The sequence below is a fragment of the Ailuropoda melanoleuca genome, chromosome 13, assembly GCF_002007445.2.
Source record: "Ailuropoda melanoleuca isolate Jingjing chromosome 13, ASM200744v2, whole genome shotgun sequence".
NCBI classification, from domain to species: domain Eukaryota; kingdom Metazoa; phylum Chordata; class Mammalia; order Carnivora; family Ursidae; genus Ailuropoda; species Ailuropoda melanoleuca.
Window position 1 is genome coordinate 6,613,006 of NC_048230.1, and position 23,133 is coordinate 6,636,138.

General features: G+C 41.5%; 2 protein-coding genes across 4 annotated transcripts in view; one reads left to right on the top strand and one right to left on the bottom strand.

The window, feature by feature from the left end:
- CRLF3 (cytokine receptor like factor 3) overlaps positions 1 to 8,548 on the bottom strand; it is a 34,718-nt gene extending 26,170 nt beyond the window's left edge. Inside the window, exon 1 of the mRNA XM_034641366.1 lies at positions 8,340 to 8,548. Within this exon, the coding sequence (XP_034497257.1) occupies positions 8,340 to 8,456 (117 nt within the window). The 5' untranslated portion in view covers positions 8,457 to 8,548. The remainder of the gene's footprint in view (positions 1 to 8,339) is intronic.
- An 89-nt stretch (positions 8,549 to 8,637) lies between these two features.
- Positions 8,638 to 23,133, top strand: part of ATAD5 (ATPase family AAA domain containing 5) — a 54,004-nt gene continuing 39,508 nt past the window's right edge. Inside the window, exons 1-2 of one of the 3 annotated variants that reach the window (XM_034641365.1) lie at positions 8,638 to 9,042; positions 21,109 to 23,015. In XM_034641365.1, the coding sequence (XP_034497256.1) occupies positions 21,292 to 23,015 (1,724 nt within the window). In that variant the 5' untranslated portion in view covers positions 8,638 to 9,042; positions 21,109 to 21,291. Of the gene's footprint in view, positions 9,043 to 16,260; positions 17,165 to 21,108; positions 23,016 to 23,133 lie in introns of those variants that run through there. The other 2 variants (XM_034641364.1, XM_011230444.3) reach the window with 2 other exon arrangements.

Sequence of the window (23,133 nt, forward strand, 5' to 3'; positions counted from 1 at the left end):
CTGCCCCTCCCCCTGAGCGCCCGCATGCACGCACACTCGTGTGTGCACACTCTCTCTCTCTCTCAAATAAATAAATCTTAAAAACAACAACAACAACTTACCTTTACTGCAGTTTAACCTAATCCCTAAGCAACTGTATTTTAAAGTTTTAATGAGGATCAGATCACAAAATGCCAAAAAGTCATCAAGTTTACACATCGATACTAAGGCTTGCAAAAGCCTAGTAAATATATACTTCAGAGTCCTCCAAGACAAAGTGACTGACATACTTTCCTCCAGAGTTTAGCTACTAAAAAAGTGATAAAACCTATGTAGAATCTGACCACATCTGTGGTCTTCAGTGGCAATATACAGGTGCTGTATCAATATAATACAATAAATATAATAGCATATTTTAGAAAATTAAGTAACCAGAATCTCCTCTATCTCCTCTGAAACATGCATTTTTATGACTTCATAGAAGAAAATAATTTTTATCCTCCAAGCTTCATTTAAGAATTTATTTTCCCAATTGGTAATAGGAAACTAAAAGTATTTTATTTCTAAGATTTTATTTTTAAGGAATCTCTACACCCAACATGGGGGTCAAATTCACAATCCTGCGATCAGGAGTCGCACGCTCCACCCACTGAGCCAGCCAGGTGCCCCAAAACTATTTTAAAATTAGATACGGGCTTTAAACACTTGGCTAACAAGAACATAATAACCAAAAACAAAAGACAAAGTAAATATATAAAATAGTCACCTGAAATTGAAAAAGCTAACCAAAACGTTTCTTAAGCTAACCAAAATGTTTCTTCTCAGTTCATGTGCAACGTGCCGCATTAGCTATGTGTCTTCACACTGACACTAAGACATGAGTAACTGAAAACAATGCTGCTGATGGTGACGGGAATAATAACACAGCAGCGACTATCATCTACTGAATACCTACTGTGTGCCAGCTACTTACACCCATGGCCTCATTGAAATGCTACCACAGCCCTACGAAGAAAGCATCTGTAGATGAGTAACATACTGGAGTCAGAGAGATAAACATGCCCACATCAGAAAGCTAATAAAGGGACAGAGAATTTGAAGTGTATGACTCACTTATGGACTCGTAAGTGCTGCTACATTTCCTTCTTGCCTTTCTTATGGTTAGGCTTTTTTTTTTTTTTTTTTTAAGGCCTATTTGAAAGCATTCAGAAAGAAAATCTTTATTATATGATTTGGTAGTCTGTTTCGTTAGCGGCCCCCGTGAACCACGAACCACAGGCCTGATACTCTATCATTGTGCAGTCCTCTCCCCGAGAACACAGCGGGGCTGTGATGAGCCCGTGCAGGCCTAAGTGCACAGCTGCAGAGTGGAACAGAGGCTGCACCGGTTCCAGCCCTCGGCCTTCAGAAGGCCTAGCAACCGCTGCTTTTGCACTTTTGAGGGTCCTGACTCACCATGTAAGACATCTGGCTACCCTTCTGGAGAGGGGAAGGGGGAGACGAGTGGGAAGGGTGGGAGGAAGGGAAAAGTCTGGCATCCAGCCCCAGCTATGCCAGCATTCCAACAGAGTCCTGCAGCCACTAAGTCTCCAAACAGGTAAGTGAACGTCCTTTCTTGAACATTCCAGCCTTACATGCCATGTGACTGCAATTACATGAGTGTTGCCAGCAATACCAGAAGCACTGCCCAACCAAGCCCCAGTCGATCCCCAGAATAGTAAGCAAGTAAGATTGCTTTTTAAGCCCGTGAGTCTTGGTATAGTTTATTCTGTAGCAAAAAATAACCAAACCATATGATAAAACAAAAGTTAAATTCTTGATTATCTGCATTAAGGAATAGGGTGCATTTAATCAAGACCGCGAACAATCTAAAAAGAATGTCTGCAAAATCACACCCACAACATTCATAAGGGCACTTATTCAATATTTACTGCGGTCTAGTATGTGCCAGGAGCCGGCATTATAAAGATGAATAAAGCATGGGCCTGACCTCAAAAAAATTGTCATTCTGGTAAAGGAGCTAGTTGCATGCACACGTAACTACGATAAAATGTATTAAGTTCTTACATAAGAGGGACAGCCACAAACTGCCATCTGAGCTCAAAAAGGGCATTCTGCTGGGAAAGACAGGAGACATTTAAAGAATAACTTACCATTTGGAGAAGTGGGGGGGGATGTCACCTTGAATAACAATAATATTTATTGGTATTATTATTATGGCTAATATTTACTCAGCACTTTATATGTCCCAGGCATGATGCTAAGCATTTTAAATATATTCCTCATCTTAATTCCAACACTGGCCAAGCAAAGTAGGTACTATCCTTATCCTCACTGTACAGATAAGGCAAGTGAGGACCAAAAAAAATATGTTTCTCAAGATACCATGGCAAATAGGAGCAAATGCTAACAAAGTAAAATACCTGAATACATAAGTGGTTCATTTGGCTTTTTGGATCATAAATTAGCCGTATTATTTACCAGATTTATAACGATAATAGTTTTCCTCCATAAAAAAAATTTAAGGATTTTATTTATTATTTGAGACAGAGCAAGAGTGAGAGAGAGAGCACGAGCAGGGGGAGTGTCAGGCAAAGGGAGAAGCAGGCTCTCCACTGAGCAGGGAGCCCACCCTGAGGCTTGATCCCAGGACTCCAGGATCATGACCTGAGCTGAAGGTGGACGCTTAACTGACTGAGCCACTCAGGTGCCACTCTCCATCAAAAAATTTTTAGGGGCGCCTGGGTGGCACAGCGGTTAGGCGTCTGCCTTCGGCTCAGGGCGTGATCCCGGCATTATGGGATCGAGCCCCACATCNCTTGTGTTCCCTCTCTCGCTGGCTGTCTCTATCTCTGTCAAATAAATAAATAAAATCTTTAAAAAAAATTTTTTTTAAGATTTTATTTATTTTTATTTGAGAAAGAGAGAGAGAAGAGGAGGAGGAGGAAGGAGGAAGGAGAGGGAGAGAACCTCTACCAGACTCTGTGCTGAGCACAGAGCCCAAGATGGGGCTCGATCTCACAGTCCTGAGATCATGACCTGAGGCAAACCAAGAGTTGAAGGCTTAACTGACTGAGCCACCCAGGCGCCCCTTTCTCTATGAAAATCACACCTATACTACAATTACATTGAAAGAAACATCTACACAGAGAAAACCTGGGCACCTCTGTGACATTCACACACTTTTTAATTAACATCACTGATTTTAACATTATTGATTCGGAATACATGTTTTAATTCTCATCTATATCCTCTATTTCAAGTGAGTTTTGGACTCAATAAGCAGCTTTCAGGGTGCCATGTTTAATGACATTTATGAAAAGACTTATTTGAGAAAAGACGACTGAAAAGCCAATGTAAACATGTGGTCTTCTGCACACAAATATGTGTTCAGCTTTTCCTCCCCACCCTTGCCTATTGATTATTTAGTTTTGCTTCTTAGAGCGTTGCTTCTAGTATTTCGGCATACCTAAGTCAATACATGTCAGCCTACCACCAACAAATGCTCCCTAAGTTGCTAAATGCACCACATAATACTAACCAAAAGAGAAAAAATCGGGTAGGAAGCTGCATATAGAGTAGTCCCTCAATTATGCAAAATAATATGTCTAGAAGGATATACCAAAATGTTAACAGTGGTTGTCAGTAAGTAGTAGAATTATAGGTTATTTTAAAATTATTTCATCTGTTCTTGGTTTTCCCCAGCTCTAGATTTAACCTTTCCTTAGGACACTATGATAAGTACTACGACAGTAACATCATTTTTAGACAGATTTTTGGACTGTTTTGAGAAAGGGTAACAGAAGGGGAAGTGGGAGATAAAAGAAGCAATAATAGTGTTCTTTTCTTTGCTCAGCTACTATAACTTCCTGCCCTGGTTTTCTGAAATAACTTTTTTTCCCCTGCTGACTTCTAGATCTGTCCCAGTCTTTAACTAGTTTGCTATGTGTTTTCAAACCTCATGGGAATAACGATTTATAGAAGACATGGTATTGTATATTAAGAATATCAAGACTGCTAATTAAATCTTCAAAAAAATTGTCTGAAATCAACTATTAAAAAATTGAAAACAAAATACTATAAAGACAAATGGTCACATTACAGATATTAAGACATGACAGGACAAGCACTAGCTTATTGTCAATTATTCACTTGTGTATCATCATATAATCATCTAACAAACCTATGATATTTCAAATGACGTTTTGTTTCATTTAAAGGAGGCTCTATGCCCCATGGAGGGCTTAAACTCATGACCCCCAACATCAAGATCGCATGCTCCACCAACTGAGCCAGCCAGGTTTTAAACTTGAGGATAAACAACAACAATTTATAAAAACACACTTATGGTTAGATTAAACCACAGAAATCAGTAGAAAGCTGACCATTGGTAATGGTACACTCTAAGGCAGTGTGCCTCAATTTTTAATGTGCATACATATCACACCTGACAATCTTGTTCAAGTTCAGATTACGATTTAGTAGGTCTGGCCTGATTCTTGCATTCTTTGCAAGCTCTCAGGTCATGGACCACATTTGTGGTAGCAAGGATCAAAAGGATGCCACAGGCCAGAGCTAGAAAGTAATCCAAGGGTCTAGGCAGGCTCCTCACCAAATAGTATCTTAATTAGGGAACAGATCTGGCCCTTTACTCTGAAAGAGCAGAGACTTGCTTGCTCTCATCAGTGCCCTGAGAGACACTGAATCACGCTAAAAGCACATGAAGGGACACTTTCATTTTCTAGCATGAATTATAACTATACAGACTAGAGCACTGGTACTTCTCACTGTAAGCACCTCCAGTGCCTCAAACTAATCCCCCTTTGATAACGTACAGAGATGGAGTTTCTGGACCTGCAAAGCTTAAGGATTAGGCCCCAGACAATGGCAATGTCATCCAGGTAGTATCACTCTGTGAGGCACATCTGACTGGCCAGCTGACATCACCATGTGACATCTTGATCAGCCATCTCTACTTACAATGAGAGGAAAGCCAACCCCATACAAATAAACAAGTAACGAAAACATAATGGAAGTGAAATCTGAAAATGAAGACGCAAGAATTTAGGTTTTTCCTATTTGTTTTGTTTTTAGGAGTAATAGTCCAATGACCCACCAACAAAGGAAAGAGTAAATCCATGAGAGCACTAGTCTATTTCCCTCACCATGGTATTTCTAAGACCGAGAAGTATCTCTGACCCACCCAATAAATATTTACTGGGTGAATGAACTAATGAGTATTTAAGGAGAGTGGGTGTTAATTTCTTTGGTATTTACCTCTTAGTACCAAGGATTCCAGGGAACTATAGAGAACTATTCCTTATGATTTCAACATCATTTAGGCCGGGCTGGCTGTAAACATTATCTGATTTCCTGAAGACAACGAACCTATCTCTCTAGCCTTTAACTTTTTTAAACAGTAAGAGTTACAGACTACCCCTGCATTCCTACACAGAACTTCCTTTTCTCTAAACAAAGAGGGTAGGGCCTAAACTTAACCACAAGAAGAGAAGCTGCCACATGCTGGCAGTTGGTTTTGACAGAATAACAAAGTATTTTTACCCTTCACCCTTCTAGATTTTTATAGACATGGTTTCTTAACATGAAACAAATTTCATGAGAGATTCTTAAAGGGTAAGAAACAAAAGCAAAGACAAAAGTATGCTGAGTGCTCGAAAAAGTTAAACAGTTACCGTACAACCCAGCAATTTCTAAGTATGTACTAAAAGAACTGACAACATAGCCACATAAAAACTTGTACGTGAATGTTCACAGCAACATTCATAATAGCCAAAAAGTGAAAGTAATCCAAGTGTCTATCAATTGATGAATGTATAAATTAAATGTGGTATATCCATGCAACAAGTATTATTCAGCTACAAGCTACCACATGGATGAACCTTGGAAACATGCTAAGTCGAAGAAGTCAGTCACACGGGGCCACATATTGTATGATTCTATTTATACAAAATGTCCAGGATTGGCAAATCCAAATAGAGAAAGTAGTTTAGCGGTTGTCAGGGGCAGAGGGAATGACAGCTAACGGGTATGGGATTTCTTTTTGGGGTGATGAAAATGTTCTGGAATTAGTAGCGATGGTTGTACAACTTTGTGAATATACTAAAAAATGCTGAATTGCACATTTTAAGGCATGAATTTTATGGTATGTAAATTATATATCAATAAAAAAATCATATGCCAAAAGGAAATAAAATCAGCAAGTAAAAACTATACACAAAAGGGAGCATCTCTCCTCTCTGCTCATCCTTCCCCCGTGCAAAATCTTTGACCAAAAAGCCAAATTTTAGGTAGTTATTCTGAAAATGACTGGAACCCTAAAAATATCCTCACCACCAAACAAAAGCAGCTGCTTATTTTGATAACATTCTTGTAACATGGACCTGCCTTAGAATCCAAGCTGACAGAGGACTTATTCTACAAACCCAAACATATACAATCCACCAGAATGAGCTTTGAGGAGAGACGCCTTGTAACTGGCACAAAACACAATCCCGTTCATGAAAGAGAACTACACTATTACTCTAGTCAGAAGGCAATGTCATCAGGGACTTAACTGTGATGGATGTTCTTTTGGTGTTTTCTCTCTCAAGCCTGAGACAATGGGGCTCAAAAGCAAAACAAAAACCCATACTGAACTACACTAACTTATAGGAAAGTACGTCCTGTGTTTACATTATTGGATATAAAATGTAAAAGAATACAGGTCTGGAAACCGAATTCTAAGCCATTCAGAATGCGATTGTACTAAATTTGTTTAGTGAATTCAAAATTACACAAGAAATTAATGAGTGCTACTCTCAGGTGCTAAACTCATTCATTTAGTGTCTACTGTTTCTTAGTTGCAGATGGAGTTACATAAAAGTCCTGCTCATACAGAAGATATCTTAACTGGCTGAAACATTAGTCATATGATCAGAGATACTTTAATCTCTTCCGAAACAATGACCTAGATTTAGAACCTCTACTTCAAAACAGCAGAAGGAGTAATGCGGAGGTTTTCAGATGGAAATCAAGATGAATGCACTGGAAAGCCATGAAAAGCATTCACCAAACTGGATAACTGTATCTAGATTTTGCTTGCAGTTTTGCTACTAGACTACGAATAATGCCTGGCCTACAGGAGCTCTACAAAGTTTTCAAAATCTATAAAACCTAGAGCGTGCCAAGTATTCTCAATGATGAAAATATCCAGAGGTACTGTTTTCACAGCCCTATTCTACCAGCTGTACATGTTCAGACTCTGTGCAGCATGGGAGTTACTAGAATGCCAATACAGATTACTATCAAGTGTGGATGCCTGGCTGGCTCATTGGAAGAGCATGCAACTCTCAGTCTCAGGGTCATGAGTTCTAGCCATACACTGGGCGTAGAGATTAAATAAAAACAAAATCTAAAAGAAAAAAAAAAGATTAATATTAAGTGTGATATTAAAAATCTCACTCAAATGATGCCACTCAGATGGAACCCGACTCACTCGAAAAGCATTTATGAAGATTCTGTGTTAATAGTTACTTGAGGATTATCTGTCTTATTACACATTGGCAGTGGGTTATATCTTTTTTCTGTATGTTTCAGGGTGTTCCTGTATCTTTGATAACCATGTCCCCATAGAACAGATAATGCTGTCACTTGAAAGTATAGTTAGCTTTTCCTTTCAGCACTCCTTTCTTTAAATCTTTTCCCATTTCCTTACACTTTTGTATTCTATCCCTCAAGTACTTCGATTTCCTTCTTTTGCCTTTCCAACACAGCTCCACCTTAAATTCTAAACCACCTAGAGTAAAGTTACGTTAAATTTTTTTTAATGCATTCAAGATTATATGAGATTTTAAGTACTACCCTCGCATTAACCCCATTCATTTAGTGTTAACTCTACTGCTTCTCAATTACCCTGTCACTGTCTCTTTAGTCTTCCCCTTCCAATATCCCATTCAGGCTCTCTAAAATCAGTCTCCATTCCCAAGGCAGGTTTTCCCAAAGAATCTCCACCCCTCCCAACTCTCCCCAGTCCTCAGTGCCCTCCACGACGCCCTCGGTTTTTGCTATGCTCCCTCGCTCTCCCCAACCTCCACCTCTATCCCCCTCACCGCCCCACACAGTTTAGGGGACGCCCCTCACACTCTTCCTCGATCCCCCAAACTTGTCCCTTCCCCTTAAGACTCCCCCAGCCAGCACCCACCACCCTAGTTCCCAGACCGTGCAGGGTCTCCCTGCACCTTCAGAGCCTCCTCCCTTCTCCCTTCTTCCGCTCCTCGGAGCCCTCCTAGCCCTCCACCCACCCGCACGGCACCCCGCGCCCTCCCCGGGCCTCAGCGCCCTTTCGGGCGCGGCCCTCCGACCTGCCTCCGCGCCTCCCGCAGCCCCTGCAGCCTCTGGCCCAGCTCCCGCCGGTAGCTCTGCGCCGCCTCCACGTTCTCCCGGGCCTCCTGCAGCAGCAGCTCGGGCTCCAGCTCCATCGCCCCCTCGTCCGGCCGCGCCGCCGGCAGCTGCGGGCGCGGTTTCCCCACTGTCCCAGGAGCCGGCGAGCTGCCCCGCTAGACCACGCGCAGGCGGAAGCACCGCCCCGCCCCGCCCCACGGCCGCCTTGATTGACAGCCACGCCGGCGCCCGGCATGACCCTCCTCCGGGTCCCAGCACCGCCCTCCCGCGCCCACGCCGCGGTGGCCGGTTTCCCGCGCAGCGCCTGACCGCAGTGCTTCTTCCAGAGACGCGTGGGGTCAGGGAAAGATTGGTAACTGCGCCTCGCCGACTGCTTCCCCCATCTTCTCTCACTCCGGTCTCACTACCAGCCCCCCTTGCGGCTCCTTCCTCACGGAGGAGGAAACGGGCGGAGAGGGGAATCAACTGTCTCAAGCCGTCGCTATTTCAACCCAGATGGCTCTAAAATCGTCACTGTCCCACCTCCCCAGCAAAGGAGCGTCCCCGCAGCGGCAGGCGTTTTAGAAGGTTACTGTGAACCAGGCCCCGCGCTCAGAGGGTCAGACGAGAGCACACCACCCAGAAGCTCGCAGTCTATTGAGGGAGCCAGGACGATGACCAGCGGTAGGTACGGCAATCTGGGCAGAAATCCAAGATGGACAAGCTTTTAATGTAAGGGGCAAGCAGGAAAATTTGGGAGCTTGGTGGGCCATCATGTCTCAGCTGCAACGTCGGAAGTAAATGGGCGTGCCCGTGTGCAAATAAAACCTTATGGGGATACAGATTTGAACTTAACATAATTTTCACCTTTCACAAAATATTCTTTGCATCTTTTTAAAGCTATTTTAAAAAAAAATCTGGGTGCCTGGGTGGCTCAGTCACTTAAGGGGTTGACTCTTGGTTTCACTCAGGTCATGAGCTCAGGGTGGTGAGATCCAGTCCCTTGTCTGGCTTGGGCTGAGTGTGGAGACCGCTTAAAGTGCTCTCTCTCCCTCTGCCCCTTGCCCCTTTCTCTCTTTCTGCTCCTCTCTAAAAGAAATAAAGAAATAAATGAAAATAAAAACCATTCTTCCCTGAGGGGTCATACAAAAATAGGTCGTGAGTCTGGAGCGCCTGCGTGGCTCAGTCTGTTCATCAAGGGCCAGACTCTTGATTTCAGCTCAAGTAATGATCTCAGGATCATGAGATCGAGCCCTGCAAGAGGGGATCAGTGGGAGTCTGCTTGAGATTCCCTCTCTCTCTCCCTCTGTCCCTCCCCCGACTTGTGCTGTCTCTCTTGCTCTCTCATTCTGTAATAAATAAAATCTTAAAAAAAAAAAATAGGTGGTGGGTCAGATTTGGCTGGGACGGTATTTTTCTAAATTTTTTTTTTTTTTTCTGACCCCTGGCCAAGGATGTTAGAGCTGAAAGTTGCCTCAGCGGGGAAACAGAGACAGAACATGTTTTGCTAAAGGTTACACAATGAATCTGTAATAAAAGCTAGATTGCAATTTTCCTGGGCCGGAATAAAGCTCTTTCTACCACCCTGTTTTGTGCTAAGTAAATGACACGTGGACCTGGAGAAATTTAGAAAAGGGAAGCCCTACTGGAGAAAATGGGAAATTAGCTTTATCTTAAAGGTAAGATAGCTGGGTACTTACTAAATACTTAACAGATACCTGTAGAATAAATCTAGGTATTAGCTAAACAAAAGGGCTGTGAAAAGGCACCCTAGGTAGGACAAAACTAAGGAAAGGTCTTGGAAATAGGAATATAAGTGGTTCTTTAAGAAAAAAGGGACAGACCACTTTGGAGAGGTGGGACTGAATGATATTCTGGGAGATGCATTTGAGGAAGAATAAGGGCCATGGAGTTCAGGTTAAGAAGTTTTGACATTAATGAGTAGACATTAAAGGTTTTTGCAAGTGCAGTGACATTTGCAAAGCAATGTTTTAGGAAGATAAATAAGCATGGCACTTGGGTGCGTCTAAAGATAAAGTAGGGGAACGGGCACCTAGGCGGCTCAGTCGGTTAAGCATCCGACTCTTGGTTTCAACTCAGGTCATGATCTCAGGGTCTTGAGATCAAGCTCCATGTGGGCTCCATGCTCAGCACGGAATCCGCTTGTCCCTCTCCCTCTGCTCCTCCCCCCACCCCCCCACACACACTCACTCTCTCTCAAATAAATGAATAAATAAAATCTTAAAAATAAAGTAGGGGTTGGCAATAATAGATTCTCAATAAATATTTGTTCAGTGAAATGAAAATACATAGGATAGATGGATGGAGTGGTAAATAAGGAAAGACCATAGGCATTAGTCCAGCTATGATATGATAGAGGCTTGAATTAGGATGTTGACCTTTACAGAGGTTTTGACCTTAAAGCAGGGGAAAAGATAGTCAAATGGTTCAAGGAAACAGGAGTATTAGGCACAGATTGAGTCAGTAAAAAACAGGATTTATTAAATGTTCTCCACCACAGTATGTTCTGTGTGCTTTCTAAAGCTAGTTGAATAGAATTGGATGCCACCCCAGAAGACTTTACTATGTGAAATTTTAAAAAGATAGAAACATTGAGGGTGCCTGGCTGGCTCAGTCAGAGGAGCCTGTGATACTTGATCTCAGGATCATGAGTTGGAGCCCCACGTTGGGTGTAGAGATTACTTACATAAACAAACAAACAAATGGGGGGGGGTGTGCCTGGGTGGCTCAGTCTCTTAAGCTTCTGGCTCTTGATTGTGTCTCAGTTCACAATCTCAGGATCCTGGGATTGAGCCCTGCATCAGGCTTCTTGCCCAGTAGGTAATCTTGAGGGTTATCTCCTGTTGCCCCTTTCCTCTCCAACCCCCTTCCCCACTCAGGCTCACACTCTCTCTAAAAATAAATAAATCTTTTAAAAAATAAATGAACTTGAAAGAACGAAAAGAAAAGAAAAAAGTAAAGAAAGAAAAAAAGAAAATGTCCACAAGGCCAAGACGCTGATTTTGGTCTCATTCAACTTTATTTCCTTGTCCTGATGGGAGGCAGGAAATATGTGTTTAATATAGCCACATCATACAGAAAAATAATGCAAAGAAAACTGAAAAGACTCTTGTGAAACCACTTCTCCCAGGCTTAAAATTTTGGGATTTTTTTTTTTTTTTTTACTTTTTTTGGGGATGTTTTGTTTTTAACTTTACAACAAAGTAACGGGAGGACAGTAACCAGAGGATTGATAGAGGTGGCAATGATAGAAGCCAGCACGCCAGCAGGCAGGGTTTTACACATTTTTATCTCCTTTGTAACACACTGGCCTAGAATTGACTTTTCAAGTTTACCCAGAGGTGAGCAGATCCAGGGTCACTGACTTCTCCTGCTAATAAGACTTACAAGAAACAAAGCAACTTGCTAAGTTATTTATTTACAATAAGGATATAATTGCTCTGAAGATTACAACAGCTGGAAAATCAAGTCGCAACCAGAGAGTTGTTTGGTAAACATGGATTCGGTCCAGAATACTTCGGTTATCTGGTCAGCCAAGGCTTCCTCTTCCCTCTCTCCAGCCTTTTCTCTGAAAGTTTCTAACTGTATTGGGCACATACTGACAATTTTCTTCGTAGTCTCATCACTCCCCTGTTTGCACACTTAAAGCTACTAACACATTCTTTAGAATCAACTGGACACAACTAAGTAAATCTTAGTACCTCATTTTTGAATAGGGACTCAAAGAAATACCACTGTCCAATCAAAAATAATTAAGAGATAATTCTAATATACATTAAAAAAAAGATTTTATTTATTTGTCAGAGAGAGAGAGAGCGAGCACAAGCAGGGGGAACAGCAGGCAGAGGGAGAAGCAGCCTCCCCACTGAGCAAGGAGCCCAATGCAGGGCTCCATCCCAAGACCCTGGGATTGTGACCTGAGCCAAAGGCAGACGCTTAACCGACTGAGCTACCCAGGTGTCCCAATTAAGAGGTAATTCTAATCTTGACTGTAACTCGTAACATTTTAATTAATGCCATATATTTTTAATTTTGAGAACTCAAATTTACAGAAATCTCAGACGTCAACAGAAAAATCCCAAATGCAATGCAAAATTTTTATTCCCTCAATAAACCATTCCTTTAGTACATTCTTCTCTGAACCCACAATGCGCCATCAAAAACAGGAATTTAGGGATGCCTGGGTGGCTCAGTCAGTTAAGCATCTGCCTTCAGCTCAGGTCATGATCCCAGGGTCTTGTAATCGAGTCCCACATCGGGCTCCCTCCTCCACAGGGAGTCTGCTTCTCCCTCTGCCCCTTCCCTCTGCTTGTGTTCTCACATGGTCGCTCTCTCTTTCTCTCTCTCTCAAATAAATAAATAAGTAAAGCTTAAAAAGAGAAAGAAAATGCCAGCTCATCTGATCATCTCTATAGTAGGGACAGCACCCTAATAATGAGTCTTACCCATGCTGAAAACCTCCAGTTAGCTTTAACAATTTTTAAAAACAGCTTTATTGAGTATAAGTGATCTGCAATAAACTGCCAAGTATACAGTTTGATTAACGTTTTCCTGAGTAGACACCTGTGGAACCATCACCAAGATAAACATTTCCCTCACTCCCCAGAGTTTCCATATAATTCATCCCTCCTTCAACCCCTGAACTCAAGTAAGGACTGATTTGCTTTCTGTCATTAGAGATTAATTTGCATTTTCTCAAATTTTAAATAAATGGAATCATACAGTATGTATTCTTTTTTTTCATCTGGCTTCTTTTACTCAGTATAAAGATTTTGAAATTTATCCGTGTTTCATGTATTAATAGTTCATTTATTTTGTATTGCTGAGTAGTATTCCATAATATGGATGTATCACAATGTGTCTATTCATGTACCTTTTGATGGGCTGTTTCCAGTTTTTTGCTATTACAAATAAAGCTGCTATGAACATTTGTGTACAGGTATATAATTCTTTGTAATATAACTATATTGGGAAGGTGGGAAGAAAGAAAGTGTGGAGGTTGGTGTTATAAAAGAATTAAGTCCTTAACCAACATAAAAGGACATTAACAAATACTGTTTAAAATTGTTAAATCAAGGGATGCCTGGGTGGCTCAGTTGGTTAAGGAGCTGCCTTTGGCTCAGGTCATGATCCCGGGGTCCTGGGGTGGAGCCCCGCATCAAGCTCCTGGCTCAGCAGAGAGTCTGCTTCTCCCTCTACCTGCAGGGTAGGTTGTGCTCTGTCTCTTGAACAAATAAATAAAAGTCTTAAAAATAAATACAATTGTTAAATCAAGAAATAGCTGTATAAGCATATTGCTCTATTTAAAAATAAGGAGAGGGCGCCTGAGAGGGTGCCTGGGTGGCTCAGTTGATTAAGCGGCGGGCTCTTGATTTCAGCTCTGGTCATGATCTCAGGGTCCTGGGATCAAGCCCTGCATCAGGCTCTGCTCTCAGCGTGGAGTCTGCTTGGGTTTCTCCCTCCCTTTCCCTCTGCTTCTCCCCATACTAGTGCACGAGCTCGCTCTCTCTCTCTAAAATAAGTAAATAAAAATCCTTTAGGGGCACTTGGGTGGCGCAGTTGTTAAGCGTCTGCCTTCGGCTCAGGGCGTGATCCCGGTGTTCTGGGATCGAGCCCCACATCGGGCTCCTCCACTAGGAGCCTGCTTCTTCCTCTCCCACTCCCCCTGCTTGTGTTCCCTCTCTCCCTGGCTGTCTCTGTCAAATAAATAAAATCTTAAAAAAAAAAAAAAGGGAGATATGTGCCAGAAGAGTTTTGAAAGTGGCTGCCTCTGGGAAATTATACTAGGGTGTGACATAGAAATCAAGCTTTTTTGGGGCACATGACTGGCACAGTCAGTAGATCATGTGACTCTTTTTTTCTCTTTTTTAAAGATTTTATTTATTTGTTTGAGAGACAGAGAGAGAGTACAAGCAGGGGGGGCAGCAGACTGAGGGAGAGGGAGAAAAAGCCTCCTTGCTGGGAGCCTGATGTGGGACTTGATCCCAGGACTCTGGGATGCTTAACTGACCCAGCCACCCAGGCATCCCAAGATCATGTAACTCTTGGCCTCAGGGTGGTGAGTTCAAGCACCACACTGAGCATAGAGCCTACTTTAAAAAGAAAAAGAGAGAGAGAGAAAGGAATCAGCTTTTTTTTTTTTTTAAGATTTATTGATTTATTTCAGGGAGAGAGAGAGCAAGCATGAACAGGGGGATGGGCAGAGGGAGAAGGAGGGGGTGAGGATCACAAGCAGACTCCCCACTGAGTGTGGAGCTTGACATGGGGCTCAGTCTCACAACCCTGAGATCATGACATGAGCTGAGATCATGTCGGACACTTCACTGACTGAGCCACCCAGGTGCCCCAGCTCTTTTCTGGTAGTAAGTTCTGTAATGCTCTTTGACATTTAATAACCAAATACAGGCATTACTTTGATGAATATAAAAGTTAATAATTTTTAAAAGTAAGGGTGGGGCTCCTGGGTAGCTCAGTCACTTAAGCCTTAGATTCTTGATTTCAGCTCAGATCATGATCTCAGAGTCGTGGGATCCAGCCCCGTGATGGGCTCCGCACTCAGTATGGAGTCCGCTTGTCTCTCTTCCTCTGCTCCTCCCCCTCCCACCCCCCAGCTCTCTCTCAAATAAAGAAATAAATCTTTAAAAGTAGGGGTTAGTCAGATGGGGAAGATAATAAAAAACCCCATGGACACATCGTAAATGCTAAATTGCTATACAAATGTGAGAGCTCATTTAATTTAAAACTTACAAATGCCATGAACTCCTAAAGAAGAGTTGTGTAAAATACTAACTACATATTTAAACATAAACTCAATGCAAATTCTTAACAAACCAGTGCAGTTTAAATGCTTAGTAACTGAGAAGAATAAAAAGCACTAGAGATATATACCCTGATAATCCAGCAATTCCACTTCTAGGTGTGTCTTCTGGAGAAACATTACACATGTTCAAGGAGACATAGATAGGAGTGTTCACTGATTCACTGAAACAGAAAATTGGACACAAAACATAAATGTTGATCATTAAGGAAATGGATAAAATGTGTATAGTTGGATGGAATGCTGAAGAATGAAAGGGAGTGAATCTACATGTATCATAGATAGCTCTTGAAAAAAATGAAGTGTTATTTACAGTGTTACCTTTTCTGTAAATAAAAACAACACTAAAGATTTTTCTGTGGATACATATATGTATCCACATAAAAGTATAAATGTTTGCAGTGCTACCCTCCAAATAGGTAATAATGGCCACCACTGGGGCCAAGAGGAAGACACTGAGTTTGGGGATGGAAGTCAAGGGGACTTTCAGTTTTCTCTGTAATTTTCTCATTTATTTCTCCTCCTTGTCCTCTTCCTCATCCGTCTCCTTGGGCAATGTGCTTATTCTACCATGAGTAATTAAAAATACCAAACCAGAACAAAAAAACAATATATAAAGACTGGAGGTAGTGCAGTCTCCCTTCCCGAAAAACCTTATCCTGGGCTAATCATTTTAAAAGAAAAAATAATTGCCTCCAGGTTCATTGGAGAAATTTGTACCCTTTATGCTGTCAAAACAAGAGCAATACCATCTTTATGGTATAAAGATGGACACAATTACATCAATAGTTCAAATCAGTATGCATAATCCGACGTAAGGAGGTGGCTTCCCTTACTATTTGATATATCCTTTTACTTGCCTTACTTTGCACTTAAGACCATGCAGTTAAAACTATGCACTCAAACAAAGTAAACATACTCTATATGTCACTGCAACTAATGTAAAAAAAAAAAAAAGTCAAAGCTAAACCAATCCACGAAAACAATGCAAATGACTTATGAGATTATCATCACTACAAACCAGCAAAGTACTGGTACCCTGAGATAGCTGAGCTCTCCAACCACCTGAGACCATGATGGACTCCTAACAGCCCGCGAGGACGAAGTCCGTGGGAAGAACTGCCTCGTTAGCTCAACTAACGGTTAAAAGTCGCAAGTTCGGATTCCGAATGAGTGTATTTCGAGGTAGGACGCTCGCCAAAATAACATTGCGTCTGGGAGAAATGTAATCAAATTACTTCCTTTCTTGTATTTTTCAAATTTCCACTTTTGAAAAAGGGCTAGCCTGGGGCGTCAAAAATCTAGAGTTTTAATTCTGCGACCGACGGACTTAAATCAAATTACGTCCTCATCCGTGAAAAGGGCGTCAGAAGTTCGAATCTCGAAAATTCCCCCTAGTTTGAAATTTCACAGCGAGACCAATCCCACCTCCGGCATTTTCGCCGAAGACGTATTTTGACCCTCTCTCTTCACCGTCCGCGCAGCCTCCTGAAGCAATCGTAAGCCCCGCCCCCTGCGCTCCGGACGGCGCGAAAACCCAATTGACAAGAACTCCCTCCAAAGCCCGCGGGTCCGATCTGCTTTCGGCCTGCTTTCCCAGTCGGGATCGCAATCCCCGGCGCTGAGCCTGGGGCGCCCGCGTCGAGGGCACCCCGCGCTCGCCGGCCGCGTCCAAGAGTCCTCGCTGCCCGCGCTTTCTTACCGCCTCTTCCCGCGTACGACTCGGCTGAGCTGGGCCCAGCCTCCGCAACCGCTCCGGCCGGGTGGGCGCGGGGGAGTCGGAGACGGACCGCCGCGTCCCGGCTGCTCCCTCTGCGGGAGCTGGCCGCCTCCATGGCCTCCAGGCTGGCGGGGCCCGGCCGCACAACGCCCTAGGAGCCGGCATTCCGGGAATCTGGGAGCATGGTGGGGGTCCTGGCCATGGCGGCGGCAGCTGCTCCCCCTCCTGTGAAGGACTACGAGATTGAGGTGAGCTAGTGTATCTGTCTGTTAGGAGGTGGGTGAAAAGTAATCCCGACTTTGGGTCTAGGAAGGGAAAGGAGGGACCTGATGAGGCCCTACAGTTGTGACATTGTGTGCAACAACTGCTGGAGTGTGTCGCTTCCTAAAGTCGTGGTAGGTACTAAGAAACATTGAGATTGTGAGATGTTTTCGGTCCAGGAAAGTCAGGATTGAAAAGATACCTCGACCAGTTCCCAGATCCTGAAATGTTGGTGGAACCTGATTTTTTGGACTTGTGAAATGTCACAGAGGATTCCAGGATCAAGTCTGGGTTCATCGTAAGGCATCAGAACTTTAGCTTGAAAAGAGTAAGTTCATCTAGTCTGTCTATCTACCCCTTCTAGGACTACCGCTTGGTATGCCACTATAGGAGTCAAGCAAAGTAATTTTTTTTTTTTAAATCAGTTTTTCATGGGTCTAGAGCTTAAGATACTGCAGTTAGCAGTCCCAGCATGGAATGCTGTTATTTTTATGTATTCACCAAGTTTCAGTGGAATGCACTAAGCAGTCGTTATAAAGATACTTTAATGCCTTGAAGTAACGGAGTAGCATCTCAAAATGATGATTGCTGTATTTGCACACCTTTTCATCTCAAACTAGCGTTCTAACTGAAATATACATACTGGTGTCCTTGAAGTGAGCCAAGATGTACTTTCACTTATTTAACTGGGAATCTTTCTTGTTTTTTAGAATTGAATAACCTTTGTCTACTTGCTAATAGTTGTTATGCTGATATTTGGTTGTTAAAACAGTTGCTCAGCTTTCTTGGATGCGAAGAAGGACTTTTGGTACTTGAATTAGACAGTTCTTGATCTTTGTATGGTCAGTTTATCAAGCTTTTCCTTAGTTTCTGCTTTTGGTGCCCTGCTTACCTTATTTCATAGTAATGATACTTTCCTTTTAGTATTGCAAGGGTAAGGGCCTTGTACACATTATTTTGCTTGATATCAACCCCGTGCTGAGGTATCATTATCTGTATCCATATGGATGAGGGAGGAAGATCAAAAAGTAATTAAAAGTGGGGCCCCTGGGTGGCTCAGTCTGTTAGGCATCTACCTTCAGGTCAAGTCATGATCCTGGGGTCTTGGGATAGAGCTCCGTGGTGGACTCCCTGCTCAGTGAGGAGTCTGCTTCTCCCTCTTCCTCTCCCCTCCACCCCCCCAAATCAATAAAATCTTTTTAAAAAAATAATTAAAAGTAAATTAAATTAAATTACATTAGAAAAAGTAAATTAGAGGGACGCCTGGGTAGCTCAGTCAGTTAAATGTCTGCCTTCGGCTCAGGTCATGATCTCAGGGTCCTGGGATTGAGCCCCACATTGGGCTCCTTGCTCAGTGGGGAGCCTGCTTCTCCCTCTCCCTCTCCCTCTGCCTGCTGCTCCCCCTGCTTGTGCTCTCTCTGTCTGTCAAAAAAATAAATAAAATCTTTAAAAAAAAAAAAAGAAAAGAAAAAGTAAATTAGGAAGTTAAAAGTGGACACCTGGGTGGCTCAGTTGGTTAAGCATCTGACTCTTGATCTCAGCTCGGGTCTTAATCTCAGGGTTATGAGTTTAAGCCCTGTGTTGGTTTCCACACTGTGGAGCCTACTTTAAAAAAAAAAAAAAAAAAAAGTTAGAAGTAATATGTTTAAGGTCCCATGCTAGTAGATGTCAGAGCCAGCACTTAAAGTTAGATATGCCTGACTCCAGAGCCCATTGTATCCTGCCTTTGATACCATCTCAGGGTAATAATAATACTAATAGCTCATAAGCTTTTTCTTCTAATGCTTTTACCACTTCATTTTAACATATACAATTTTAATCTGTAATTTATTTTACCTCATATTTATCCAACTGGTTAGAAATTTGTCCCAGTAACATTTATTAACTACTTATTTGCTCATTAACTAGAATGCTATTGTTCTTATATACCAAGTTCTTAAATATATACTTTTTTCTTTTTCTGGTTTTCTAATTCATTCTATTATGTTGACTACCTTATTCATGCATCAGTACTATGCCTTTTTTTTTTTAAAGTAATTTCTACACCCAGTGTGGGGCTCGAACTCACAACCCCAAGATCAAGAGTTGCACACTCCGCTGACTGAACAAGCCTCGTGCCCCCAGTACTTTGTTTTTAATGATGATAGCTTTGTGATCAAGCTTTTAATTTTAATTTTCTTTTAATTTTCTAGAAGTATAATTCCCCCATTCATTACTTATCTTTTTTTTAAGATTTTATTTTTTATAATAATTTTTTATTATGTTATGTTAGTCACCATACAGTACATCCTTAGTTTTTGATATAATGTTCCATGATTCACTATTTGCGTATAACACCCAGTGCACCATGCAATACATGCCCTCCTTAATACCCATCACCAAAATTTTATTTTTTTAAAAGATTATTTATTTATTTGACAGAGAGAGAAACAGCCAGCAAGAGAGGGAACACAAGCAGGGGTAGTGGGAGAGGAAGAAGCAGGCTTCCAGCAGAGCAGGGAGCCCGATGCGGGGCTCGATCCCAGGACTCTGGGATCACTCCCTGAGCGGAAGGCAGACGCTTAACGACTGAGCCACCCAGGCACCCCTAAGATTTTATTTTTAAGTAATCTCTACACCCAACATAGAGCTGGAACCCACAACCCTGAGATCAAGAGTAGCATGCTTTACCAACTGAACCAACCAGACACCCCTCATTACTTATCTTTTAAAAATTTTCCTTATCATTCTGGAAAGTTTATTTTAACAAATGAACTGAGGGAAGTTAAAATGAAAGAAAAGACTGATGGAGCTTTTTGTAGCTAATAAGTTTTTTCTATTTTGTAAGTTACTAATTTATGACCAACAAAAATATAACTTTGTAGTATTCTAGTCAACTTAATATGTGAGGGTAATAACATAGGAGGCAGACAGTAACTTTTAATAACAAAACACTGGAAAGTTTTGTTTTTTTTAATTTGTAGTAAGTGTCCTTCACCATAATTTTACTTGATTAGTAAATTTGGGGATCGTCGGTTTGTTCACTATGTGTCTGTTTCTTAGAAATAGAATTTTTTTTTTAAAGATTTATTTGTTTATTTTAGAGAGAAGGAGAGAGTTCAGGGGGGAAAGACTGAAGGAGGAGAGAGAGAATCTCTCAAGCAGACTCCCGCTGAGCGCAGAGCCCAAGGACCAGGGGCTTGATCCCGTGATCCTGAAATCATGACCTGAGCTGAAATCAAGAGATGGATGCTTAACTGACTGAGTCACCCAGGCGCCCCAAGAATAATTTGTTTTTAACTAAAAAAAGAAAAAGGAATGGAATTAATAATATTTGTAGAGTCCCCACCATGCAATTGACTTCAAATATTTTTATGCAATGTGTTTGTTACAAATTTTGTGGCGTGGGTGGTATTATTCAAAGGTTATAGGGTAAACAGAGGCCAACAGAAATTAACACATTTGTACATAAGTATAGTGGCCTTGAAACTTTTCATTTAAGTATATATAAAGTAAAATACACAAATTATAAGTGTGTGGCCTGATGTGATGTTGGGATTTGAGTGTAGGTTTAATTTTAAAGCTCTTTTTTCAGGGTACGTGGGTGGCTCAGTCTGTTAAGCATCTGCTTTCAGCTTAGGTCATGATCCCGGGGTCCTGGGATGGAGGCCTTTGTGGGGCTCTTTGCTCAGTAGGGAGTCTGCTTCTCCCTCTCCCTCTGCCTGCTGCTCCCCCTGCTTGTGCTCTCTCTCTCTCTGTCAAATAAATGAATAAAACCTTTAAAAAAAGAAAAGGGGCAAAATGAGCTTTTTCCCTAATATATCAGGTTCATTACCTAAAGGAGCCTTCTTTTTTTTATCCATTTAGGTAAAATATTAGATCCATGTTTACAATTTATGTTTTGTATTATTTTGTTTGAAATAACTGCTTTTTTTCCCTCTTAAATTGATAGGCATGCAAAAAGCGAAGGAAAGATGATGACAGATCTTCCTGCAAGACAATTACAAAATATTTATCACCAATAGGGAAGACTGGAGACAGTGTTTTCTCTCCACCAAAATCCAGTAATATTCTGGATTATTTTAGAAAGACTTCCCCCACAAATGAGAAGACACGGTCAGCAAAAGAGAGCAAGATGAAGTCATCTGCACCATTGCCTGCTGACTGTGGCAAGAACTGTAACACACCTTTGGAAATGTTCTCAAATCTAGATTTTAAGAAGAGAGGAAAGAGAGTTAATTTATCTCATCGACTAAATAATGTTAAAACTGAAAATGAATCTCCAATTAAAATTAGTGATGATAGCAAAGAAGACTCTAGTCTAAATAATGATTTTGTAGAAAGTAGTACTTCTGTTTTACTCTACAAGAAACGTGTAGAGGTACTTGCAGAAGGTAGTCAAGATAAAAAACAGTCAAGCACTATGACCTCCATAAAAAGCTCTAAGAAAGTGAATCCTAAACAAAGGATCACAAAAAACGATTGCAAAAAAATGAGAAAAAGGAAGCACAGGGATATAATAGATCTATCCGAAAGCTTACGGTTGGCGGAGGAGCTAAATCTCCATCAAAAAGATGGTAAAGATAGGAAGCAGATAACTCCTTCCCTAACTAATGAGATCGAGAGTACTGCAAATGATGCGGACTCCAGAGGTGATATAACTAGAACAGCCCACTTAAATGATAGTACGATTACTGTCTCCTATGAGGAGTTTTTAAAAAGTCACAAGGAAAATAAAGCAGGACACATACCAGACTCTACAGTGTCAATTTGTATTCCCTCTGAAACTGTTGAAGATATGGTCAAAAGTGGTTGTGTAAGTGATGCAGAGACCTGTGAAATTTCCCAACATGTACGCTATAAGACAGTCACTGTTCTTGCACAAGTTCACCCCATTCCCCCGAGAAAGACAAGGAAAATACCCTCCATTTTCTTGAAACAGAAGCAGTTGGAAATGGAAAATAGTCTGTCTGATCCTGAGAATGAACAGACTGTTCAGAAAAGAAAATCTAATGTTGTCATACAGGAGGAAGAGTTAGAATTGGCAGTGTTGGAAGCTGGAAGTGCGGAGGCCGTGAAACCAAAATGCACTCTAGAAGAAAGACAGCAGTTTATGAAAGCATTTAGGCAGCCGGCATCTGATGCACTTAAAAACGGGGTCAGAAAGTCTTCTGATAAGCAGAAAGAGCTCAGTGAAAAATCCTTAAATGAGGAAGGAAGAGACAGTAATTCTAAAAAAATCACGGAAGATCCTAACATTCAGGTGGTTTCAGATTATGGCAATTCACCGTCACGCACCGAGAAAGGAAGTTTTCCTAACGAGACAGGTAAAAAGCTGAAGAAAAAAGATCAGAAAATGTCAGATACTGGTACCACTCCAGGTGGAAACAGACAGGGCAATATTCAAAAGAAAGCGGCGACTTTTTCCTTTAGAGATAAGCAGAATCAAAATAGACTTAGAATGAGTTTAAGGCAAAAGAAAACAGAAGTTTTCAAAAACAGCACATTATTTAGCAGTGAGAGTCTTACTTGTAAAGATTTAGCAAATGACCCGCTAAAGATTTCCTCTCCATGTAACAAGAAGTCTTCAAGAAAAACCAGCATGCCAGTTAAGGATAAGGTTATACATTCTGAAGCTGAAACTGAAGACAGTTTGGTAAATGTTTCCACACCCAAGCCAACCAGGAAATCTGTAAGAACCAGCAGCACACCTACTTCAGTAGTCATTAGCTGTACCGATTCTGAAGAAGGTAGTCCTGGAAAGCTTTCCACTCCAAAAACAGCCAACTTACCAGAAAAGCACAGTTTATATACAGCAGAATTAATAACAGTACCTTCTGACTCAGAGAGCCCTATTAGGTAAAGTTTTGTTTTTTTGTTCTGGAGTTCTCAGTATTCTGCATATATTATTAGCTGGGAAGAAAAGTACTTTAAGCATTGGAGAGTATTATTTTTTCTAGATCACAGCTGATTTATA